Source organism: Cherax quadricarinatus, chromosome 31, assembly GCF_038502225.1.
Source record: "Cherax quadricarinatus isolate ZL_2023a chromosome 31, ASM3850222v1, whole genome shotgun sequence".
NCBI lineage: Eukaryota > Metazoa > Arthropoda > Malacostraca > Decapoda > Parastacidae > Cherax > Cherax quadricarinatus.
In genome coordinates, this window is record NC_091322.1 from 11,657,725 (window position 1) to 11,685,187 (window position 27,463).

General features: G+C 39.0%; 2 protein-coding genes across 11 annotated transcripts in view; both read left to right on the forward strand.

Moving 5' to 3' along the window:
- Positions 1-4,239, forward strand: part of LOC128697588 (putative serine protease K12H4.7) — a 48,276-nt gene extending 44,037 nt beyond the window's left edge. For both annotated transcript variants that reach the window (XM_053789424.2, XM_053789429.2), the window contains exon 9: positions 2,557-4,239. In XM_053789424.2, coding sequence (XP_053645399.1) covers positions 2,557-2,666 — 110 coding nt within the window. In that variant the 3' untranslated portion in view covers positions 2,667-4,239. The remainder of the gene's footprint in view (positions 1-2,556) is intronic.
- Positions 4,240-10,018: 5,779 nt separating this feature from the next.
- The window catches only part of TBC1D5 (TBC1 domain family member 5), a 125,914-nt gene continuing 108,469 nt past the window's right edge, over positions 10,019-27,463 (forward strand). For 2 of the 9 annotated variants that reach the window (XM_053789322.2, XM_053789341.2), the window contains exon 1: positions 10,019-10,099. Coding sequence is in view for 2 of the 9 variants with exons in the window: in XM_053789371.2 (XP_053645346.1) it covers positions 10,162-10,192 (31 nt within the window). In the remaining 7 variants the exon portion in view is untranslated. Of the gene's footprint in view, positions 10,193-27,463 lie in introns of all 9 variants that reach the window. The other 7 variants (XM_053789331.2, XM_053789366.2, XM_053789381.2 and 4 more) reach the window with 6 other exon arrangements.

The window sequence follows — 27,463 nt, forward strand, 5'->3', positions numbered from 1 at the left end:
ACCCATGCTTTATTGTTAGCCATCCACATCACACACAATTTACTCTTGACAACATTGTTTTTTTTGAACACTCTGGGGTTTTCAGAGTGATACACCAGTAAAGGCTTCACTTTGAAATGTCCACTAGCATTACCACAGAACAAGAAGGGTAGCCTGTCTTTCATAGGCTTGTGTCCTGGCAGTGCCTTTTCCTCCTGAGTGATGTAGGTCCTCTTTGGCATTTTCTTCCAAAGAGGCCTGTTTCGTCACAATTGAACACTTGTTGGGGGACGAATCCTTCGCCCTCTACATACTCTTTGAATTCATGCACAAATTTTTCAGCTGCATGTTTGAACTTGCAGTCTCACCATGCCTTACAACACTGTGTATGCCACTAAGCTTGAATTTTTCAAATCAGCCTTTGCTGGCCTTAAATTCACTAATAGCAGCACTCGTTCCAGGCATTTTCTTTACGAGATCCCCATGCAACTGTCTTGCCTTTTTGCAAATTATCGACTGCACAACACTATCTCCCGCTCACTGTTTTTGGTTGATCCACACCAACAACAATTTCTCCACATCTTCAGTTGTTTGTGATCTCTGTTTAGTTAGCATATTTACCCCTTTCGCAAAATCAGCTTCCTTGATTTCTCTTTTCTTCACCACGATGGAACTGATCGTACATCTTGGCGAGGTCGGCCACATGTAAGTAAGTAAGTAAGTAAGTAAATTTATTCAGGTATGGCGAGCATATGTGTAGAGAACCTAGGATAACCACATGTACCTCACTTTTATATTTTTCTATGAGTTGTTTCTTAAATTCTATCGTGTTTCTCACCTTTACTATAGGACTGGCACTAGGAGCTTTCTTTGAGCCCATGATGGCTTATTTAGCAGTCACACACAATAAACAAGCGCAAAAAACAATGGATTATTACGATATGTTTCTTATGACCTCGCAGAGTAATGTTCACCCTCCGAGAAACAATGCCATACTTAGAATGGTGTGTGGGAGGCTTTGTGTGTGCGTGGGCAGTTGGACGTGTTCTGTATGACTGATGAAACCAGAGGGAATTAATGAAAACAGACTATATTTTGACGAAAAAAGTCGGCGATAACCGAAAATCACGAAATCAGAGGGTAACGAAAACAGAGGGTTCACTGTATATCTAACCATGTGTAAAAAAAATACTGTCTTCGACTGTATATAAAAGCCATATTGAGGATATAAGAATGGTATATAATAGCAACAAGTAGATGAGTACTTTCGTTTTTCTTTTTGGGCCACCCTGCCTGTGGGATACGGCCAGTGCGTTCAAAGAAAGAAAGAAAATAGATGAGTTAGGGATCTTTATTTCAAAATATTTTGCCTACACAGTAGGCTTCTTCAGTCACATGCAGAGATGGCAGCAAAAGCAATGGAGATATAGAGATGATGTAATCATTCCATCACCCACGAAGTAGTAGTTTTAAGGTGATCATTTTCTCAGCCTAGAGCAGACACATGGTGTATATAGATGATGATAAGAAGAGGTATAGGGAGTACTAGCTTTTGTATTTTTTGCTGTTTCATTATGGAAGGCATGCTTTTCTCTCATAGGAAATTGTAATATGTCCGTGTATTACAGTGAGAATTCTTTTTTATTCTTCTTGTACATGTATATAGGCCTGATTATTATGGTATGTACTTAAAAATTTATATTGAGGTGGTTCGGACATGTAGAGAGAATGGAACAAAACAGAATGACTTCGAGAGTGTATAAATCTGTAGTGGAGGGAAGGCTGGGTAGGGGTCGGCCTAGGAAGGGTTGGAGGGAGGGGGTAAAGGAGGTTTTGTGTGCAAGGAGTTTGGACTTCCAGCAAGCGTGCATGAGTGTATTTGATAGGAGTGAATGGAGACAAATGGTTTTAATACTTGACGTGCTGTTGGAGTGTGAGTAAAGTAACATTTATGAAGGGATTCAGGGAAACTGGCAGGCCGGACTTGAGTCCTGGAGATGAGAAGTACAGTGTCTACACTCTGAAGGAGGGGTGTTAATGTTGCAGTTTTATAACTATAGTGTAAGGCACCCCTCTGGCAAGACAGTGATGGAGTGAATGGTGATGAAAGTTTTTCTTTTTTGGGCCACCCTATCTTGGTGGGAATCGGCTGACGTGTTAATAAAAAAAATAAATACGTAATTGGGATTAGCGCACACTGTAAAACAAGCTATGATAGGGATTGGTGAAATAGCAACTGTGGGTATTTATTTTTGTATTGGTCAATGTTAATGAAAAAAATACATTACAGTTGTTTTATTGGCATGTAGAAAGAATGATATCTTGTACATTTTGGAGCTTCCCGAGTCTGTATGGAAAATATGTTGATGTGAACACAAAATATGAACACAAAAACTAATTTAGTAATTTTGTTTTAGCTTATTAGGTGGTGTTGCACAAATGCCTTTAAAGAAAACAGAATAAAGAGGCTCTCTTATTAAAGGACATGTTACTGAATGAATTGGTTTTCTAAGTTTATCAAAGATTCTGTTTTTAACTAAACTCAATGTAAACTCATAGATATTCATGTATTTCTAGGAACTGCACATTGTGCCAACATGTATCCTGCCTTGCCCACTGATCCTCCACAGCTGACACAGGCAAGAGAGCAGATTGCCCAGCTCATTAAAAAATGGCTCCAGGAGTGATATGAATATCAGCTCCCACATATGTATTATGGGCTCAGATGAATTAAAGTGATGGAAATTTATATATTGTGGAATGGATGTGCTTTTAGTAAGAATTTATGTGTTGACTATATGTAGTATGTTCTTAAAATTTTTACTTTACATAGTAGCAGCTTAAAAATTGTACTTACATTTGTTTTAGGCTTTGTTCTCATATAAGTTTTAAATTAATGTAATAATTTGGTACAGTATAATTTTTATTAAATTCTTGACTTGTGATAAGTATAGTTCAAAACATAATTCACCAATTAAATTTAAAGGTTTTACCAAATTATTTGTCTTATAATGTATTTTGAAATACCTAGCAAATATCCATTTGATTTTTAATATGTATACACTAAACTCCCAGTTATATCTGTCCTGGAAGACAGGGAACCCAGATGCAAAGGTTGACAACCATTCAAGATATGGTTACTTGTTACAGCTAGTGGAGACCTCTCTCAAGAAGGAGGTCTGTCACTTTTAAGTGGGTCCTTTCCCAACACTGTTTACTTGTCTTATTAAGAATCCATCAACTTTTGTAAGATTTGCTTCTTTGGAAATGGGATAAGATTTATTGTTAAAACATCTGACACTCATTGGATTGGATCATCCAATGATAGAATTACTACTACAGGTTTTCTACAAATGGCAAAGGCTTTATTTTTGGTTATTTCTTGCTCGTTATTAGCTGAATGACACTTGCACTTCATTGTAAAGAGGCAGTTTTGCTAAACCTTGCTCTGTTCATTCTGGGGACATTCTGTTGGTGGTTACCCACCATGTAGGGTAGGGGTTGATTCCTAAGAAAGCCAGCACTGCTGGTTGTGTTAGGAGGGGTACTGGTATTTAGAGATGGGTTTTTCCATGCAAGATGGGTTTACTAATGGTTTGGCAATAATGTGCTGTACTAAATGCCCTTTGATTCTGTTCTAGTGTTGGAGGTCTATCTGAGTGCTGATGTGAAACGTTTTCTAGCATTTTGGTTTTCCTTATGCCAGGCTCTGTTAGTGTCTAGTCCATGAGGTGTGTATGTTTGTCTCTTATGTTTAACACAGGCCTTATTTAGACTGTGTTTTATGTGCTTACTCATTTTTGAGGATTCTAGTGTGTGTGGGCTTCGTGATGTTTCACCAATGTAAAATGTGTCACACCCTCTGCATAGGCTCTTGTACATGCCTGCTTCTGTGTTGTGGTGGTAGCTGGCCTTTCATCTATTCAATTCATGTAAACTTTTAGATGTTATGACTGTTTTGTTGGTGTCACTTTGTTTGAGAGCCCAGGTTATATTATGGGCTTCATTACCAGTAGATAAAATATTGCTTTGGGCATTGTCAGTATTCTCCCTAGGGTTGGGTTGTTGAAATCTTCTGTGTTTTAAGTCTGCAATTTAAGAAAAGGTAAACATGAGTGTGGTAAGTATGTTGGCAGCAGTGTTACACTCATCTTCAAAAAACTTTGAACTACATGTTCTGTAAGTCCCGAGAAAGAAATCAATAATGCTACCATTTTTAATACTTTTAGCATGGTGGGAAATAAAGTGGATTAGATCTCCTTTGTTAGCAGTTTCTGCAGACCTGAAATTTGAGGAAGTTTTGGACCTTAAGAAGGTTGACATCAAGGAAGAGTAGTGTATCATCTTGCTATATTTCAAGGGGAAAATTTAACAGAGGGTTTCATGGTGTTGAGATGATCACAGAAGAGTTCCATATTGAAGTACCTATGTGTGACTAGAAGAATGTTGTCAACCTGGTTATAGTGGAAAGTATCATGTCTGCTAAATGTTCTGTTTCAGGTGACTCCATGCACAAATTGGTGAGCATAGCACTGATTGGGGATCATTTGTCATGCAATATTTTTGTTTGTAGGAGGTTTTGCTAAAGGATGAAACAATTAAATTTGAAACAGACCTGAGAGACTGATGAAGTTCTTGGCAGTCATTATATCTTAAACTACAGTGGACCCTCGCCTAACGAACGCATCACATAACGTTAAATCCGCCTAGCGATACATTTTAACTCAAAAATTTTGCCTCGGCTAGCACTAAAAAACTCGCTCAAAGCGATTCGTTCGAGAGGCATCCACGTGCGGTCTGAGCCCGCCTCACTTGTTCCGTGGGTGCCAGTGTTTACAAGCCAGCCACCGTGGTCGCTTCCAAGCATACAGTCGGAACATTTCATATTATCACAGCCTTTTTAGTGATTGCACCTGCAAAATAAGTCATCATAGGCCCCAAGAAAGATTCTAGTGTAAACCCTACAGCAAAAAGGGTGAGAATTACTATAGATATGAAGAAAGAGATCATTGCTAAGTATGAAGGTGGAGTGCATGTCTCCAAGCTGGCCAGGTTGTACACAAAACCCCAATCAACGATCGCTACTATTGTGGCCAAGAAAACGGCAATCAAGGAAGCTGTTCTTGCCAAAGGTGCAACTTTGTTTTCGAAACATAGATCGCATGTGATAGAAGATGTTGAGAGACTGTTATTGGTGTGGATTAATGAAAAACAGATAGCAGGAGATAGCATCTCTCAAGCGATCATATGTGAAAAGGCTAGGAAGTTGCATGAGGATTTAATTAGAAAAATGCCTACAACTAGTGGTGATGTAAGTGAATTTAAGGCCAGCAAAGGTTGGTTTGAGAGATTTAAGAATCGTAGTGGCATACATAGTGTGATAAGGCATGGTGAGGCTGCCAGTTCGGACCACAAAGCTGCTGAAAAATATGTGCAGGAATTCAAGGAGTACATAGACAGTGAAGGACTGAAACCTGAACAAGTGTTTAATTGTGACGAAACAGGCCTGTTTTGGAAGAAAATGCCAAGCAGGACCTACATTACTCAGGAGGAAAAGGCACTTCCAGGACATAAGCCTATGAAAGACAGGCTTACTCTGTTGATGTGTGCCAATGCTAGTGGTGATTGCAAAGTGAAGCCTTTATTGGTGTATCACTCAGAAACTCCCAGAGTGTTCAGGAAAAACAATGTCCTCAAGGCTAATTTGTGTGTGCTGTGGAGGGCAAACAGTAAGGCATGGGTCACTAGGGACTTTTTCTATGACTGGTTACACCATGCATTTGCCCCCAATGTGAAAAATTACCTAATTGAAAAGAAATTAGACCTTAAGTGCCTCCTGGTATTAGACAATGCTCCTGGTCATCCTTCAGACGTGGCAGAGCGACTTTCTGTGGAAATGAGCTTCATTAAGATCAAGTTTTTGCCTCCTAATACCACTCCTCTCCTGCAGCCCATGGACCAGCAGGTCATTTCCAACTTCAAGAAACTGTACACAAAGGCTATGTTTGAAAGGTGCTTTGTAGTGACCTCAGAAACTCAATTGACTCTAAGAGAGTTTTGGAGAGATCACTTTAGCATCCTCAATTGTGTAAACATTATAGGTAAGGCTTGGGAGGAAGTGACTAAGAGGACCTTGAACTCTGCTTGGAAGAAACTGTGGCCAGAATGTGTAGACAAAAGGGATTTTGAAGGGTTTGAGGCTAACCCTGGGAATCCTATGCCAGTTGAGGAATCCATTGTGGCATTGGGGAAGTCCTTGGGGTTGGAGGTTAGTGGGGAGGATGTGGAAGAGTTGGTGGAGGAGGACAATGAAGAACTAGCCACTGATGAGCTGCTAGATCATCTTCAACAGCAAGAGGCCACACCTGAGGAAACTGCTTCGGAGGAGGGGATAGAGAAATTGAAGAAGTTACCTACTTCAAAGATTAAGGAAATGTGTGCAATGTGGCTTGAAGTGCAAACCTTTTTTGATGAAAATCACCCTCACACAGCTATTGCAAGCCGTGCTGATGACTATTACACTGACAATGTTGTGAAACACTTTAGGAATGTCATAAAGGATCACCACTACAGATGACACCTGGAGATTTTCTCTACACCTTATTCTCTCTTTATTCTGTATGAATTGAGAAAGCCATATAAATCAAGAAGTGTGAGTGATACATAATTATCAATGTTTACACCAGGTGTTATTGAACCATGCTTGCTGCCTTGTGGCAATCCCCATGAATATATATAACCCATGCGCTCATCCCCACTAACATGGAAGCTTAGTAAACCTTGGAGAAAGAGTTTAAGTTCAGTTGAGATTCCATAGGACCTAAAAATGCAGATATAAATCTACTTTGCAAAGGAGGCACAAGATGATGGCAAAATACTACAAGTCAGTCATATTGCTGACATTATATACAAGTCTCAGAGGAGACTAAGAAGGCAAATTACTAACTACTATTATGCCCCCCTCTGGTGAAGGTTCTGTGTCCCACCAAGGGAGAGTGTTGATGCTGATGATTGTGTCCCTCCAGGGGGAGGAGTTGATGCTGAGTAAGGGCTCTTAATTCAAGAACACTGCAGGATCACCCACACAAATTTGGCACCTATTTTTTTTTTTGTATATACTGTAATAATGAAAATGAAAATAATGATTTTGATCTAAGGAATCATAGCTACCTTTCCCCTCCTGATTATCTTCCATTCTACCTATTACTCATCCATCTCCCTTTTGCCACCTGATGCCCTCGCTTCCTTCCTGCCCTGCAGCGCTGTATAGTGCTTGTGGTTTAGCGCTTCTTTTTGATTATAATAATATCTTCCATTCTCCAGACACTTTTAGTGACACATTTGGGTTTATTTATTTTCCATGAATATAGCACATTAATATGGGGACCCACTTTGTTTTGATGGAGGTAGCACTTAATGACCTATATGGGTTTAGTGTATTTTTTGTCACTATATATAGCCCTTGTGGCTTAGCGCTTCTTTTTGATTATAATAATAATTTGTCACTATAATAAACCCAGAGAGAGGTTCCTTGATGCTGATGAGGCTTTGGATTCAAGGAATTAGACTTATCCTCCCCTTTCATGGATCATACTTGACTCCCTCCAATTCCTCAGGTTCTGTATGACCCCTATGGTCTTAGCACTTCCCCATAAATAGTATAATAACTTATTGCATAGAAACCGTGGATTCAAACACTGGCAGTTCAGTACAGCATCAAAAGCAAGTTTCCTGAGTGTCCTTGTCATGGCTTGCCTGGTTGCCTGCTTGTAACCTGAAGCAGAAAAGTTCCTATTGATCATCAAAAGTTCCTTTTGATCATAAAAGTTTCTGTCGCAAGGCCTGGTCATGGACCAGGTCGTGGGGGTGTTGACCCTTGGAATACCTTCCAGGTACACTGATCATCAGAAGTTCCTATTGATCATTACAAGTTCCTACTGAGCATTAAAAATTCTTACTGATCATCAGAAGTTCTGTGTATTCGACCATGACCTAGGCATTTACCACAATTCAGTGCCAGCTTACCAATAATAGTACGTATCTCTGACAGCCCAGCAAAGTATTTCGTGCACAGTTAACTCAAGGACACAGTTGGAAATAAGAAAAGAACCACAGGGATGTCAGGAAGTATTCCATTTAGGGGTGGTCAGGAAATGAAATGCCCTCAACAAAGAAATACTGAAGGTAGGCTCCATAAATAAATTTAAGAGCAGTTATGATGGCCCACGAGACTTAAGAGAGACTTAGGAGCAGGTTGAGGGGTGGTGCCAGGAGCTAAGACCTGACCCATATAATACAGTGCTGTATGACCCTTATGGGTTTAGTACTTGGTTATGATACCTGGCCCCTCAAGGAAGGTTCCTTGATGTTGGTGAGGGGCTCTTGATTTAGGGAATTGGATCTGTGCTCCAGTTCCCCGAATTAAGCCTGAATGCCTTCCACATCCCCCCCAGGCGCTGTATAATCCTCCGGGTTTAGCGCTTCCCCCTTGATTATAATAATATGATACCTGGAGGGTGTACTGGAGGTCAATGCCCCCACCTCCCAGTTTATGACCAGGCCTTGTGGTGGATCAGGGCCTGATCATCCAGGCTGTTACTGCTGACTGCACACAAACCAACTACGAACCACAGCCCGGCTGGTCAGGTACTGACTTCAGGTGCCTGTCCAGCTACCTCGAAGACAGCCTGGGGTCTATTGGTAATCCCCCCTTATGTATGCTGGGAGACAATGGAAATAAATGGTATAAAATACCGACACAATGGAAAAATAAACACAAACAGTATAATGTGAACCTTTATTGGCAACGTTTATTAGGTCATAAACAGATCTCCGTGGGTGAAAGGTATGTGAGTATTTATAGGATGGAGTCGTGGAGAATGCTGGGTAGGATGGATCTGATAAGAACCTGCACGGTACTCGCCTAATTGTGGTTGCAGGGGTCGAGACTTAGCTCCTGGCCCTGGCCAGCTACTGGCGGCGCCCTTGCTTTTTGTTGGAGAAATGTTGCACCGCCTGCCAAGTCTTTTGCTTTCATAGGAAGTGATTTTTGTGTGCAGATTTGGTACTAATCCCTCTAGGATTTTCCAAGTGTATGCTGAGGTTATAACAGTCATGAGAAAGATATGTCTTGGGATAAATCAGTGACGGGGATCGATCCCCGGCACGGGTGAAACGTTGGGCATGTGTCCTTACACCTGCTGTACCTGTTCACTTAGCAATAAGTAGGTACCTGGGTGTTAGTCGACTATTGTACGTCGCATACTGGGGGAAAAGATTTAATTAAAGCCCCCAATAGAAATGAAAGTCTCTGATGACAATGACTACTGGGTTATCCTGGGTCGGTACCGCAGGAGGCTGCTCCTGGATGCCGGTGAAGGGTTCTTGATCCAAGAAACTAAACTTGTCTTCCCCTCTCTTGGAGCTGTATAGTCCTTGTGGCTTAGCGCTTCTTTTTGATTATAATAATAATCCCCTCGGATTGAACCCGAATGTTTATCATTACCCAAGCGCTACAAAGCTATTGCTGCATAATCCTACGGGTTTAGCACCCCCCCTTCATTATAATAATAATAATACAAAACTTACGGGTTTAGCTATCCCCCCCTGATTAAAATAAAATAAATAGGAAACCGAGTTCAAAAAAACCCAGCTGACACACCCCCTTCCTGAGTGCCTAGGCTCATTTCCTTCCCAGTGTTCTCTGTATATCAAAGATATTCTGCTATGTCATCATAGAATTATTGGAAATTTTACGCAGGTAATATAAAAAATATTTACTAGAACCCTGAAACGGTAATTATTTATAAATGCCATCACTTGGACCTGCCAGAGCAGACGACATGGATGGAAGCCCATTTCCAGATACGTCTTATATGACCGATTTTTACAAAACATAATAGCACATTTTTTGTGGAAAACAGTTCTTAGATTAAAAAACAAAAGTCCATATATTCTTAAAATTTTAATTTGGTAAGATACAGTAAGTAAGTAATTATCCGAATTCTCCTCTTTTTAGTATAGGAGATAGTTTTAGTTTACACAACCTGGCTATAATAAGAGCAGTATGGGCTCCATGGAGTCTTAGCAGTGAGTGTCAGGCACTGGCAGCCACTAGAAGGTACAATATTTTCTCGCTTTATAGTGTCACACAATATATAGCACGCTGCTATAGCTCGTAATATGTTGCAGCCAGCACAAATGAATTGTGAAGGTAACCCTGTTGATTGTCTGTATGGTGTGTAAGTGGATGATAAGGTGCTACAGCCGCTGGCTCAATCTTCCTTCACTCCACGTCAGTAACTTTATTTTGGGAGAACTTGCTGATGCTTTTTAACTTTGGGTAACCCAGTAGAGTTAAATTCTGATACTTATTTCCATGGAGGTAAAAGAAGAAATTTGGATTATTAACACCCACAGGGATTCGATTCCCGGGGAAAGGGTAGAAACTTTGGACATGTTTCCTTACACCGGTTGTCTATGTTCACCCATCAGTAAAATGGGTACCTGGGTGTTAGTGGGACTGGTGTGGGTCGCATCCTGGGTGTTAGTGGGACTGGTGTGGGTCGCATCCTGGGTGTTAGTGGGACTGGTGTGTGTTAATGGGACTGGTGTGGGTCGCATCCTGGGTGTTAGTGGGACTGGTGTGGGTCGCATCCTGGGACAAAACTGACTTAACTTGCCTGAAATGCTCAGCATAACAAGCGACTTTCTATATTGTAGTATGTCATTGATGTCAGCTAGACCTGTATACCTTGTACATGTAATTGTAGTAAATGAAGATATTATTATTATATTAGTAACCCGGGATAGTCCAAGAAAGGCTTATTTCTACTGGGAGCTTTTAATAAGTTTTTTAATAAGTTTTTTCTGGTACAGTTACACAATCTTTGGACAGTTATCATCATCATGTATAAAAATGTGTAATTTACCTAGGATAACCCCACCCCAAAAATCAAACATTTACTTATTTCCACTGGGGTCCTCTTCCTAAGGATGTGACCTACTCTTCTTATTGCTAGTTGAACAGGACAAAGGTGTAAGGAAATGCTGTATTTAATAGGCTGTATCATATTATTATTATTATTATTATTATTATTATTATTATTATTATTATTAATATTAATATTAATATTAATATTATTATTATTATTATTATTATTATTATTATTATTATATGTAAATATAAATATACATTAAAGATTATTTTCCTTGTTGAGATAAATTCGTGTTATTAATATTAAGTCAGGGGACAAGTCGTTACCGTCAAATTACTGCCCAATAAGCCTGACCTCAATTGTAGGCAAATTACTAGAGTCAATTATAGCTGAGATTATAAGAAGCCATCTCGATAAGCATAGCTTGATTAATGATACTCAGCATGGATTCACAAGAGGCCGGTCTTGTCTAACTAATTTATTAACTTTCTTCAGTAAAGCTTTTGAGGCTGTTGACCACGATAAAGAATTTGATATTATTTACTTAGATTTTAGTAAGGCTTTTGATAGAGTTCCGCACCATAGACTGTTAAAGAAAGTGGCAGCTCATGGCATTGGGGAAAAAGTGCTCTCGTGGATCGAGTCATGGCTCACTGACAGGAAGCAGATTAGATTTAGATTAGATTTTGCCACCGAAGTGGCTAGTTTATTGTGCACCCCATATCCATCTTGTGGACGGTAGCGCGAGAGCATATGGATACACAAAAAGCCTAGGAACTAGGCCCCAAAGGGTTAACAGGAATACATATGGATTTATATCTACATATCTATAGTTCACTTATCTGTTACAAGCAAATTTAGGAAATTTGCTTAGTATATCTGGTATCTTATTTTCATTAATAAGATATCTTGACATGTCACATAGGTTATTATACTGTCTGTCTCTGGATTCCTCAATAAGTGGACAATTAAGCACATAGTGTTCAAGAGAGTGACCATATGCCTGATCACATAATTTACATTTAGTTTGATCATCATCTGTGTGTCTCCCAAACTGCCAGAAGTACTTGTAACCAAGCCTAAGCCTGGCCACTACAACATCAGTCAGTCTGTTCACATTGCAAGTTGCTCCATAAACATACTTATCTACGTTCATGTTATCATAGTGGGTTATAAATCTACTCAGGCTTCTAACTGCATTCCTATAACAATCATTTTCATTATTTACTTCTCTCCTAATATTATTCCTAATGCTAGACACAGTTATACCAAAGTTATATTCTACATTCTCCTTCTGGGTACTCTTCTTGGCTAACATATCAACTTTATCATGAAGGAGTAATCCAATGTGTGATGGGATCCATAGCAATTGTACATTAATTCCTTTGTCCCTAATTTTTGAGTATCTATACCTGGCTTCCCCAATGAGCATGTTGTTGGAGTCATTATATGAGTCAAGAGCCTTCAATGATGACATAGAATCAGTAATGATGATAGAGTCAAGCTCAGTGTCATAGGTTAGCTTTAGTGCCATTAGGATTGCAAACAATTCAGTTTGCAGTGTAGACGCCCAGTTGTTAATTCTTATGCCCAACTCAACAAATTTATTATCGTTCTTAACTAGGGAGGTGGCAACAAGAGCAGATGCAGCCCTGCCAGAAGACTCCTGTTTAGATCCATCAGTGTATATAACTTGTGATAACTTATTACTACCGGCTAGGTGAGAAATTTCTTCTTGAGCAGTTGCTCTAACAAGAGATTTAAGGAAGGGATTACTAGCAATGAGCTTCTTGGGAGGGACTTGTAGGTATGTGATATTAAATGAACACATCTTCCATGGAGGGGTGAAATGCTCTTGTTGCCTACAGTGATTCAGTTCATGTAGGTTATAAAACTTAATGCAATTGCACGTTTTCACAATCCATTTAGATCTGTGTGTATTTACCTCTAGACATTTGGTAAGATTCACTGTGACAGTGTCTGGTTTGTTTCTCAACATTCTAATACCGAGTACAGTGTTAATTTCAACAATCCTATCACTGATACTAGAAATACCAAGCTCCTTCCTCATGTTAAGAACTTTTGTAGATCAGGGACAGCCAAGAATAATCCTGAGAGCTTCATTTTGCATTAACTCCAAGGGTCGGAGAGAACTTTTTCTAGCTAATATCAACATGGGAGCAGCATAATCAATTAAGGACCTAACATAGGCTATTTATTTATTTAGAAATTATTTAGAAATTTTAGCATACATACAGAGGTACAAAAAAAAATACAGGTAAGAGCAGCATGCCAAAGCCACTTATATGCATAGCATTACGGGCTGGCTTAAAATTAACTTAAGATTAACTAAGCAATGATGAAATCATTGATAAGACATTATTGTAAACAGATAACTATAAAGCACAAATGAGTATTACAAAGACAGGTCATATGGTTGCATGCATTGCTGTTCATTCAGTAGAATGGAGTATTCTGTTAGGTAGTGTATTTAAAAAAATAACAAAGTTAGATTGGGTCCTAGGTTTAACATTTATGTGATATAATTGTGAGTAACATTTTGGATATACAATTTATAAGGTTCAGTTATTCAGTATTTATTTGGTTTTGAGTAAGTGAACTTTGAGAAGAGACTTGAATTTATAAACAGGTAGTGTTTCTTTTATATTTACAGGTAATGAATTCCAGATTTTAGGGCCTTTTATGTGCATTGAGTTTTTGCATAGCGTGAGATGGACACGAGGAACATCAAAGAGTGATCTGTGCCTTGTGTTATGGTCATGTGTTCTGTTGAGGTTGGCAAGGAGATGTTTGAGGGGAGGGTTAATATCAGAGTTAAGTGTTCTATGTATGTAATAGGTGCAATAATAAGTATGGATGTTTTGTATGGTGAGTAGGTTGAGCGTTTTGAATATTGGTGGAGTGTGCTGCCTGTAGTGAGAATTTGTTATCATTCTAACTGCAGCCTTTTGTTGGGTAATTAGTGGTCTGAAATGGTTAATTGTTGTTGAGCCCCATGCACAAATTCCATAGGTGAGATAGGGGTAAATAAGAGAGTGATAAAGGGCCAGGAGGGCTGACTGTGGAACATAGTACCGTATCTTCGATAGTATGCCTACAGTCTTGGAAATTTTCTTAGAAATTTGTTGTATATGTGTATGATATTTGAGTCTATTATCGAGGTGGATTCCTAAGAATTTTCCCTCTGTTAGCTTTGTGATAGGTGATCCGTTTATCGTTATGTTAAGAGGTACATCTGTAGCTCTGTTACCAAACTGAATGAAGTAGGTTTTGTCAATGTTTAGTGTAAGTTTGTTAGTCCTCATCCAGGTAGATATTTTCTGTAATTCGGTGTTTACAGTATTGGCTAGCGTGACTGGGCTCGGGTGAGAGAAGACGTATGTAGTGTCATCTGCAAAAAGTGTGGGTTTGAGTAATTGCGAAGCATTTGGTAGGTCATTTATGTATAGGAGAAAGAGAAGAGGGCCAAGGACACTTCCCTGTGGGACACCAACTGTAATTGGTTGTGCGGAAGAGCTTGCCCCATTTGCGTACACATATTGGCTTCTGTTGCTGAGGTAAGACTTGAGGTAGTTGAGGGAGTGCCCTCTAATACCATAGTGTGACAATTTTACGTGGAGCAAGTAATGGTCAACTGTATCAAAAGCTTTACATAAGTCAATGAAGATCCCCAGTGGGACTTCTTTTTTCTCTATTGCAGTGTATATATGTTCTAGCATGTGTATAATAGCATCATTAGTATTTTTATTAGGCCTGAATCCAAATTGGCAGGGGTTGAGAATGTTTTGGGAGATGAGGTAGGAGTAGATTCGTTTATGAATTAATTTTTCGAAGATTTTTGAGAGAGGGTGTAAATTGGATATTGGCCTATGGTTATTCGACTCTGTTTGGTCTCCTCCTTTATGGATCGGGGTGACCCTTGCTATTATGAACTGTAGGGAAGGTGGAGGATTCAATGGATTTGTTAAAGAGCGTTGCAATGATTGGTGATAGTACTTGTGACGCTTTTTTGTATATAAAGGGTGGTAAGGTATTTAAATCTCCTGCCTTGTTTTTCAGTGCGTTGATAATAAGGGAGACTTCGTATGGGTTAGTCGGAGCTAGGAACAGTGTGTTCGGGTAGTTGCCAGTGAGGTAGTCATTTGGTGGGGTATCTGAGCTTGGGATTTTATTGGCAAGGTTTTGACCTATAGTGGAGAAGAAATCATTGAGTCTGTTTGCTGTTTCTGTTGGTGGGAGTTGGGGTTCATCTGATTTTGCTAGTTTTATTTCGCTATGTCGTGATATCTTTTTTGTTCCCAGAATTTCTGATAGGGTCTTCCAGGTCTTTTTTATATCACCTCGTAAGTTGGATAATCTGTTCTCATAATACAATTTTTTTGCCCTTCTTATCAGGCTGGTTAGGATTGACGAGTAACGTTTTGTTTGGTCTCTGGTTATGTGACCCATTCTGTACTGTTTTTCATATCGGTGTTTTGTATTTATGGATTTGAGAATGCTGGGTGTTAGCCAGGGACTGTTCAGTCTCTTAGCTGTCATCTGTTTAGTTTTTTTTTAGGGCAGTGCTTGTTATAAAGGTATTGGGTCTTTTTTAGAAAATTGTTAAAACATTTGTCAATATCTGTATAGATTTCTAGCTCAGTGTGCCAGTCAATGTTTGTTACTGCTGTTGTGAAGTTATTAATGGCTGCCTCATTGTGAAGTCTGAAGGTGACTTTAGTAGTGTCTTGGGGTATTTTACCAAGAGTTGTTATGAGGAAAGTAGGGTAGTGGTCTGTGGTATTATCTGTAATTATGCCTGATTTTAAAGGGAATATGGTGTTGGTCCAGATGTGGTCAAGTAGGGAAACACTAGTCTCTGTAACTCTTGTAGGTTTTGTTACTGTTGGTAGCAACATGCAGTTACTCATTGTGTTTGTGAATTCAGTAACGTGTGGGTCCTGGTCTTGCAGGAGATTTATATTGAAGTCACCTGAGAGTAGTAAGTGATCTTTGTTCAGGCGTGCATCAGTTATCATACTTCCTAGGTTTTGACTAAATTGGCTAATGTTTGATTGTGGAACTCTGTAGATGTTTATCACTGTGAGAGGTTTTTGTAGGTATTTGGATTTGAATTTAGCTATTATATATTCCCCATGTTCATCCCTTGTGCAAGTATTAAAGATACATCCTAGTTGGTCTGAGTAGTATATAGCAGTGCCACCCCCTTGTTGGTCTGGCCTACAGTTGTGTATGGCTGTGTAACCAGGAATGTACATCATTCTCACGATTCTCACATTAGCACCATAGTTGGGATTGTAGCCAGCAACAGCTTTGAGAGCATTTAGCCTAGCTTTGCATTTCTTGTTTAGTTGTGGTATAGTGGATTTGATAAAGGGTACATCTACACCAAGATATCTGTAAGTTTTAACGTAGCTAATGATTTCACCCTGCAAATAGATGGGTGGGGGATGTCGTTTGCTTGTTAATATCTTTGTTTTAGAGGAAGATATTATGAGGCCTAGTCGATTACAAATTGCTTGAACTTCATTAAGAATGGTATTCATCTTCTTATGCCCTGTTGTATGGATCATGATATCATCAGCATAGCTTATAGCTATATGTTTAGGTGAGGCAGGTAGAGCATTTAGGAGAGCATTAATCAGAATATTAAATAGCATGGGACTAAGAACTCCTCCCTGCGGTGTACCTAAAGACATTTCTTTAGAATCACTTTTGAAGCCTTGGTAAAGGACAGAGGATACTCTATTTGACAGGTATCCTATTATCCAGCAGAGTAAGCTACCACCACCAATATTCATTTTGGCTAGTTCATGTAGTATAACGGTTCTGTTCGCAATATCAAATGCAGATTTTAGATCAAGAAAAGTGGTAAAACTAGTAGAGGTGTGTGCAGTGAGAAAGGTGGAAATACAGTTCTGCACACTTACCTTTCATGAACCCATAGAGGTAGGGGGAAAGTTGGTGTCTGATTCTGTAGTACAGTCTGTTAAGCATCATTCTTTCAAAAGTTTTACAAAGACAACTAGTTAAGGAGATCGGTCTAAATGTATCAGGCTGTTGGGGCTTAGGGATAGGTACAATGAGACTATTGGTCCAAGAAGTAGGAAGAACGCCCTCAATGTAACTGAGATTATACAGTGCCAACAAAGGGTTATCAGGCACGTGCCTTAGAGTTCTGAGAATATCATAGGTTATACCATCCTCTCCAGGAGCAGTTGATCGACCTTTGGTTAATGCATTATCTAATTCATACTCGGTAAAGAGGCAATCACTCTCATCAATATTTTGGCTCATAAAATTAATCAGTTTCAACATTTCTTCAGAAGTACTCTCTAAATTTTTTCTAATATGAGATGGAAGGCTTTCATGCCTGGATGTTTTGGACCAGTCATTTATGAGGTCATTTGCTTTTTCAAGAGGAAAGGGATGAGCAACATTGCCAGTCTTTTTCCTGGTTATTTTATTTATACCTTTCCAAGCCAAACTCAAAGGGGTGGACCTATTTAATCCACTAACAAACTGTTCCCATTCCTGTTGCCTAAGTTCTTCCTTTCTATTCCTTGCATTTGTTAGTGCAGCTTGGAACGTTCTGAGCAGGTCTGGGGTTCTACATTCACGGTATGCTTTACCAATCCTCCTAGCTGCATGTGTTAGATTGCGTAGCTGTGGATCATTATAGTATTTACATTGGTTTTTATTGTTATTTATAGTGGAGGGTCTTTGTTTCCTATTCCTGCCCACTTGATCTGTGAGAACACTCTCAATAGTGGTAATTAACCCTTTGAGGGTCGACAGGCCCTCTCCGAAACTCGTTCTCAGGGTCGGCCAAATTTAAAAAAAAAAAAAATTATTTTCTCTTATGAAAAGATAGAGAATCTTTTCCTGATCATAAAGACACCAAAAGTTTGAAATTTGATAGAAAACTTACGGAATTATGCTCTCGCAAAGTTAGCGGTCTCGGCGATGTTTACGCATCGGCGATTTTGCCCACTTTGAGCCCCATTTTCGGCCAATTTCGCTGTACTAGTCGACAAAAAACATGAATATTTCGCTAGAACTCCACTTTTTCTATCGAATGGGTGCAAGAAACCACCCATTTATGAAATTCAACTATCCAGTACAGTGGTCAGAATTTAGCAATTTTGCCAATTTCACACAAATTTCAAAAGATGCCAATTTCCGAATAGAGTCCAGAATAAACAAGAAAGACATTCCTGGCACTAAAATGACATTTCCTCTAGTCATTAGTCACGTCTCAAGGCCCCTCTTATATTCTTTTGCTTTCCATTTTGAATTTTTATTCTCACAAAAAATATAAGATTTACTGTTATGCAGACTACTGCATTAGTGTAAAAAATGGTATAAATATTATTGGTGCACTTGTGAAAGAATATTAGACTCACCAGTTGACGTGTATTGCACGCTTGGCACGATTTGTTTACTTTTGAAGTTTGGTAAAAATCGAACATTTCTGCTACTTTGAGCTCAATTTCAAGGCACCTTTCATTGTAAAACCAGCCAAAATCATCTCAATTTCTGTAATATGTCTTCCATTCTATAAAATGAGACCAAGAAAACTAGAATACAACAATAAATACCATACGAAAATACACTGCAAAGTCGCTGATTTATTCCAAAAAAATGGTCAAAGTTTTTTTTTTCTCATTATGCACTGTGTGCTGCAGGATTTTTTTTAGACTGTGCACACTGACCACATAGACCCATTCTTTCATAAGAAGGCCTACCAGCTTTCTCCCACTAGATTTGAGGCCGCTAGAATTTATGCGTACTAGTACGTCAAAAACCCCTACGTGTAAGACGTACTAGTACGACGAAAACCCTCAAAGGGTTAAATCATCATTAAATTTTTGTGTGCCAATGGGCTCGTAATTCTTATACCATTGATCCAAGTGGTTAATAAAGCTGTCTCTGTGTTCTGGTTTGAGAATAAGTTTCCTCCTTCTGTATTTAGCTCCTTGATTGCTGGAGATGTGATCAAGATTGACAGTTGTTAGTCTTGGGAAGTGATGAGATAGATCATCATCAACTATGACAGAGTCATGCATCGTATATGATGTATTAAATCCAAGACACAGATCTAGTATGCCACCATATATGTGAGTAGGCTCAGTAGTGCCCACAATTCAAACATTATCATGCTCATTTAGCAATCTCACTAGTTTAGTTCCATTGGTGTTTGTTATAGACCCACCAATAATCTTATGTCTGGCATTAAAATCTCCAAGAATGATGGTAGGTTCACTATTGATGCGATCTGGTAAAGCATCAGGTTGAAGCTGGTTCGCTGGGGCATGCATAGAGATTAAAAATGTTTATGGAAAAATCGCCTGCATATACTTTGACACCATGATACTGCATGTTAACTCGACTCTGCAAGGAAAGGAGTGAATGTGGCAAGTTCTTTCTGACATACATCACACAACAGTTGGTTGACCTTAGGTTATAAGCTGCATATCCAGGCAAGTTTGGTGGAGGTGCTCCATCTTTCAATCTACATTCCTGCAAACAGATGACATCAATATTCTTGGTTGCACTAATATGATGTAAGTCAGACAACCTCTTCCTGATGGAAGCAATGTTCCATGAAAAGATTTGTAATGTATCCATTGTAGTGAGTTATTACAATCTCTTGCTCATAAGATGGTAAAACTATTATGCTTTGACTACAGTGTGCAGACACTTAAGAGCAAATAGCATAGTTTGTACGTCTTTATCTTCAGGATCTTTATTTTTAAGCATTTTTCGGCATCTTGGCAACCAGTTAAAAGGCAAGTCTTGAAGGCAAGAGTCATGGGCTTCTTTCTCACAAATTGCTGGAAGCTGAACGGAGATTGCTGCACTTTTGACATCATCACCATGCTCAAGAGCATCATCCTGATTACATATATTTATTAAACTTGTCAGGATCTGTTCAAGATGCTCAATTTTTTTCTGGAAATTTGTTATAATATGAGGAAGGTCAGGCGAATCGAATGCCTCTCCGGAGGATGGCACTTCTGGGTTAGTGCTTTCTTTAACACCTATCACCTTAACAGGTACCATGGTTACATTAGTGTTCTCTGTTTCATCATTCATTGCAGGTAGGTCCTGTGCATCTGACTCATCTCCAATTTCCAGGGGGGTTACCTGTGTGGTGTCCGTCTGACTGTTGTAGTTGTGTGTATTGGGAGAAATGACAAACTCATCCCCATATTCAGGTGTAGCCATAGGTATCTGTAGTGGCAGACCAGTAGTTCCATATGTGCTAGCAGGGATGGCTAGCTCCTCCACAGCTGGTGTGTGTGATGGCATTCTGGTATCACCAGAATCATTTGCAGTGAGGTGGGGTTCTTGCACACTTTGCAGAGGTTCAGTCTCAGATCTGGCTGTGGTAGACTGGATGGCCTCATCCTCAGTTACCATTAAAGGGCTGTTATCAGGTTTACATCGAAGGTTGTTTGGGTTCTGACTGCAGTCCTTGTGGGAAACTGTAACCCCAACTTCTTTACAGTTAATACACTTAAATTTTTGGCTGTCAGGGCCTACTGTGCATTCTCTAGTGGAATGTTTCCCAGCACACTTACCACACCAAGAATGTAGTATTCCACAGTCTACTGCAACATGGCCATAGTGCTGGCATTTGTAACACCTACGTTTAGGGGGTAGATACACTTCAATGTTTAGGAAACGTAAACCATGCACCCAGATATTCCGGGGGAGGGGCACAGGACCTACCCAACTGGCAATAATTTGGGATTTTCCTTTAAGTCTTTTAGGCTTGATGATATGCTCACTGAGAGTCAAATGGGATAGGTCCATGCAGTGAGGGTATCCAAAGATTATGATACTGACCCATTTTTTAAAGTGGTGAGTGTCTGATGGAGGTCGGAGCAGCTTAATATCTCCATAAGGTGTACTAAGTAGATCATTGATCAGTTCTGCATTCTGTTCCACAAACACAAAGTTGTGTGTGTTTTTCCTAAATTGGATCCTTGAGTTAGGATGCTTGTTTACAGCTTCCATTAGCCATGCACACTTAGCAGGCAGCGGGGTGTTGTCAGGGAAGTTCAGCTTAACACAATCTTCCTTTGAAGAAAGACAAGCAGAGAGTGTCCATAAATGGGGTTAAATCCGAGTGGGGATCTGTAACAAGTGGCGTTCCACAGGGATCAGTCTTGGGCCCGTTGTTGTTTATAATATATATCAATGATCTTGATGAGGGAATTACTAGTGATATGAGCAAATTCGCCGATGACACAAAGATAGGTAGGATAATTGATTCAAACGTAGATGTTATGGAACTTCAGGAGGATTTAAACAAACTCTATTCTTGGTCAGAAAAGTGGCAGATGCAGTTGAATGTAGATAAATGCAAGGTTCTGAAGCTTGGGAGTGCCCATAACCCTAGTACTTATAAGTTAAATGATGTAGAACTTAGCCATACAGATTGCAAAAAGGACTTGGAGGTTATGGTGAGCAGCAACCTTAAACCAAGACAGCAATGCCTAAGCGTACGTAATAAGGCAAATAGATTACTGGGATTTATATCAAGAAGTGTAAGCAACAGAAGTCCAGAGGTCATACTGCAGCTTTATACATCATTAGTAAGGCCTCACCTAGATTATGCAGCTCAGTTCTGGTCTCCATATTACAGAATGGACATAAATTCGTTAGAAAACATTCAGCGTAGGATGACTAAATTAATACATAGCATTAGAAATCTTCCTTATGAAGAAAGATTGAAGACTCTTAAGTTACATTCACTTGTTAGATGAAGAATGAGGGGAGACCTGATCGAAGTGTATAAGTGGAAGATAGGTATTAATAAAGGGGATATTAATAAGGTCTTGAGGATGTCTCTCCAAGAGAGAACCCGCAGTAATGGATTTAAATTAGATAAGTTTAGATTTAGAAAGGACATAGGAAAGTATTGGTTTGGAAATAGGGTAGTTGATGAGTGGAACAGTCTACCTAGTTGGGTTATTGAGGCTGGGACTTTGGGTAGTTTCAAATTTAGGTTGATTAAGTACATGAGTGGGAGGGATTGGATTTGAGTGGGGCTTTCACATCAGAGCTTATTCTTGGGTGGCATTGAAAATTGGGTTGGGCAAATGTTTTGTTAGTGGGATGAATTGTAAAGGACTTGCCTAGTATGGGCCAACAGGCCTCCTGCAGTGTTCCTCCTTTCATATGTTCTTATGTTCTTATATGTAGAGCAGCATCCAGCATTGTCAGTAGCTCTCTTATGTTGGTGATGCCAGCGTTTAGATTAAAATAAGTACGTACATCCTTGTGTTTTCCGTGAGTAAAGTAATTACACTAGACAGTCAGATGACATAGCACTTTTGGGTTATCCTAAGTTACTAACCCTCTAGGTTAATAATTTAAATAAAATCTTCAGCATTACCAAAAAAAAAAAAAAATCACTTTTCTTCCTTTGCAGCTTTGTTCATTAGAAATTATTTAGCTCTAGTCATAGATTGAGGAACATAATTCACTACTGTGACTAACCATGATGTGATTAGGGAGTTTATTCCAGTCCTTTATTGCTGTATGATACATGTTTGAAGCCTGGCCACCTACTTGTGATTACTGTACTACAAAATGGGTGGGTTTATTGGATTTCAAATCTATTACCGTATTTTGCAGCTTATTAGACACAGTTTTCCATAAAATGTCTCCAAAAACTGCCCTGCATCCTATAAACTGAAGGTCAGTGATGGGAGCTATAAGTTTGGGGTGTGGGGTGGGCTGTAGTTCTCCCAGTTATGCCCAGTGCCAAGCCACTGAAACTAAACCAAGTCCAGTGTTTCAAAATTAAAGTAAATTGATAAAGTTTTGAGACAAGCTATTTTTGAAATATGGATACTGTACTGGGATATTGACAGAAAACGAAATTCCTCCTTAAGTAACACGTTCCTTTCTTATTTCGTAAACTACCGAAGTCACAAAGCAGCCGAAGTCACGAAGCAGCTGAAACAATGTTTTCATCACATGTTGAGTGGTGTTTGTGGCTGTAGTGTTATAACCAATTTTGTGTTAGAATTAACATACTAAAACTGTCACTGTATATACACTGAGAGATACATATCACTTGGTGTATATGTCCTTGAACACAAAATTATGTTCTTTTCCTAGTATAATGTTGGATTTGGTTCCAGTGTTGTACTAGGGAGGGTAAGCATAATGTAGTACTTAAAGTAGGTGTCTAGGTTTTGAACACCATTTATCTATCTTTGAGATAGAATTAGCATTTTTTTGTAAATACTGTATATCATTGTTATCATTAAGATAGCTGTATAGCCCTTGTGGCTTAGCGCTTCTTTTTGATTATAATAATAATAATAATATCATTAAGATAACATTTATTAAGGTTCTAACCATTGAAATATTTTACATATAAAAGTGTTTGCACTGTTACATCTTAAATAAACAACCTTCAAGGCAAAAGGAGGAGAAAGGTGCCTTGATGCTGGTGAAGAGCTCTTGTTCCAAGGAGTTAGTGTCCTCCCTTTCTATGGATCAGACTTGATTACCTTCCATTCTTCATTTACTATGTGATTCCTACAGGTTTATTATTTCCCCATGATTATAATAATAATTATTATTAAACATAAACAGTAGGTATTTGTCAGTAAAGTTTATTCAGATAATGTTAATTTAATCATGGATGCCCACTATCCATTATAAGATTATTTTTAGTCACTGTTTTCAAGGCCAGTGATAAGCCAGTTATAGCATATTATAATTAAATTTACATAATGTGATCAAGTAATTATCATTTTATTACTATTATCACTATTGTTGGTGTTCAGAACTAATGACAATAATAATAATAATAATAATAATAATAATAATACATAATAATAATAATAATGACAATAATAATTACAACAATAATTACAGCAGAAAAAATATTAAAACTAATAAATATTGCCTTTATAATAACTATGCCAACATTAGCCATTACGACAACAATAATTACAGAAAAACTATTATAACAATAATAAATACTGTATTATCCTTGTACAGTGGAACCTCCTGGAGTTTACCTGGAGTTTACCTGGAGAGAGTTCCGGGGGTCAACGCCCCCGCGGCCCGGTCTGTGACCAGTTACGAACGCCACACCATGTGAATTTTTCAGGATACGAACTGTCGTTTGGTCGATTTTTTGCTTCAGGATACAAAAGAAATTTCAGGATGCAAACTTCCCCCTCAAGGGAGGTTCCTTAAATAAATAAAATATATATTTCTTTGCAAAGGTTAAAATGTGTGTTTACATATAATATGATTGGAACAAAGAAAGTCACTATCATGGTGAGGCATTACGGGCAGAAATGCTTACTTAAGACTACACTTAAGTCTAGACAGGTGAAAAGTGTACTTGTAGTGGTTACCAGTGTTTTGCTGATGGTGGCACCAACTACTGGCAGCCTTTTGAAGTTTCTCCTTACTGTTATTATTATTACTATTGTATTATTATTGTTATAATTATTATTATTATTATTATTATTATTATTATTATTATTATTATTATTACTATTATTATTATTATTATTAGCAGTAGTAGTAGTAGTAGTAGTACGTACATATGTGGTGAGGGGCTCTTGATCTAGGGAATTGGATCTGTGCTCCAGGTCTCTAAATTAATAATAATAATTATTATTCCTAGGTAGTAGGTTGGTAGACAGCAACCGCCCAGGGAGGTACTACCATCCTGCCAAGTGAGTGTAAAACGAAAGCCTGTAATTGTTTTACATGATGGTAGGATTGCTGGTGTCTTTTGTCAGTCTCATAAACATGCAAGATTTCAGGTATGTCTTGCTACTTCTACTTACACTTAGGTCACACTACACATACATGTACAAGCATATATATGCACACCCCTCTGAGTTTTCTTCTATTTTCTTTTTAGTTCTTGTTCTTGTTTATTTCCTCTTATCTCCATGGGGAAGTGGAGCGGAATTCTTCCTCCATAAGCCATGCGTGTTGTAATTGGCGACTAAAATGCCGGGAGGAAGGGGCTAGTAACCCCTTTTCCTGTATAAATTACTAAATTTTAAAAGAGAAACTTTTCTTTTTCTTTTTGTACCACCCTCCCATGGTGAGATACGGCCGGTTTGTTGAAAGAAGAAAGAATAATTATTATTATAATACGTACTAATAATAATGATAATACATAATAATGTATAAAGTGGGTGCGGGAGGGAAGAGGAGCGATTGGTGGAATGATGATGTAAAGAGAGTAGTAAGGGAGAAAAAGTTAGCATATGAGAAGTTTTTACAAAGTAGAAGTGATGCAAGGAGGGAAGAGTATATGGAGAAAAAGAGAGAGGTTAAGAGAGTGGTGAAGCAATGTAAAAAGAGAGCAAATGAGAGAGTGGGTGAGATGTTATCAACATATTTTGTTGAAAATAAGAAAAAGTTTTGGAGTGAGATTAACAAGTTAAGAAAGCCTAGAGAACAAATGGATTTGTCAGTTAAAAATAGGAGAGGAGAGTTATTAAATGGAGAGTTAGAGGTATTGGGAAGATGGAGGGAATATTTGAGGAATTGTTAAATGTTGATGAAGATAGGGAAGCTGTGATTTCGTGTATAGGACAAGGAGGAATAACATATTGTAGGAGTGAGGAAGAGCCAGTTGTGAGTGTGGGGGAAGTTCGTGAGGCAGTAGGTAAAATGAAAGGGGGTAAGGCAGCCGGGATTGATGGGATAAAGATAGAAATGTTAAAAGCAGGTGGGGATATAGTTTTGGAGTGGTTGGTGCAATTATTTAATAAATGTATGGAAGAGGGTAAGGTACCTAGGGATTGGCAGAGAGCATGCATAGTTCCTTTGTATAAAGGCAAAGGGGATAAAAGAGAGTGCAAAAATTATAGGGGGATAAGTCTGCTGAGTATACCTGGTAAAGTGTATGGTAGAGTTATTATTGAAAGAATTAAGAGTAAGACGGAAAATAGGATAGCAGATGAACAAGGAGGCTTTAGGAAAGGTAGGGGGTGTGTGGACCAGGTGTTTACAGTGAAACATATAAGTGAACAGTATTAAGATAAGGCTAAAGAGGTCTTTGTGGCATTTATGGATTTGGAAAAGGCGTATGAGAGGGCGGATAGGGGGGCAATGTGGCAGATGTTGCAAGTGTATGGTGTAGGAGGTAGGTTACTGAAAGCAGTGAAGAGTTTTTACGAGGATAGTGAGGCTCAAGTTAGAGTATGTAGGAAAGAGGGAAATTATTTCCCAGTAAAAGTAGGCCTTAGACAAGGATGTGTGATGTCACCGTGGTTGTTTAATATATTTATAGATGGGGTTGTAAGAGAAGTAAATGCGAGGGTCTTGGCAAGAGGCGTGGAGTTAAAAGATAAAGAATCACACACAAAGTGGGAGTTGTCACAGCTGCTCTTTGCTGATGACACTGTGCTCTTGGGAGATTCTGAAGAGAAGTTGCAGAGATTGGTGGATGAATTTGGTAGGGTGTGCAAAAGAAGAAAATTAAAGGTGAATACAGGAAAGAGTAAGGTTATGAGGATAACAAAAAGATTAGGTGATGAAAGATTGAATTTCAGATTGGAGGGAGAGAGTATGGAGGAGGTGAATGTATTCAGATATTTGGGATTGGACGTGTCAGCGGATGGGTCTATGAAAGATGAGGTGAATCATAGAATTGATGAGGGGAAAAGAGTGAGTGGTGCACTTAGGAGTCTGTGGAGACAAAGAACTTCATCCTTGGAGGCAAAGAGGGGAATGTATGAGAGTATAGTTTTACCAACGCTCTTATATGGGTGTGAAGCATGGGTGATGAATGTTGCAGCGAGGAGAAGGCTGGAGGCAGTGGAGATGTCATGTCTGAGGGCAATGTGTGGTGTGAATATAATGCAGAGAATTCGTAGTTTGAAAGTTAGGAGGAGGTGCGGGATTACCAAAACTGTTGTCCAGAGGGCTGAGGAAGGGTTGTTGAGGTGGTTCGGACATGTAGAGAGAATGGAGCGAAACAGAGTGACTTCAAGAGTGTATCAGTCTGTAGTGGAAGGAAGGCGGGGTAGGGGTCGGCCTAGGAAAGGTTGGAGAGAGGGGGTAAAGGAGGTTTTGTGTGCGAGGGGCTTGGACTTCCAGCAGGCATGCGTGAGCGTGTTTGATAGGAGTGAATGGAGACGAATGGTTTTTAATACTTGACGTGCTGTTGGAGTGTGAGCAAAGTAACATTTATGAAGGGGTTCAGGGAAACCGGCAGGCCGGACTTGAGTCCTGGAGATGGGAAGTACAGTGCCTGCACTCTGAAGGAGGGGTGTTAATGTTGCAGTTTAAAAACTGTAGTGTAAAGCACCCTTCTGGCAAGACAATGATGGAGTGAATGATGGTGAAAGTTTTTCTTTTTCGGGCCACCCTGCCTTTGTGGGAATCGGCCAGTGTGATAATAAAAAAAAAATAATAATAATATAGTACTATATAATAATAATAAAATAATAATGATATATAACATAATGATACTTAATAGTACAGTAATAATTATAATAATACAGTGGACC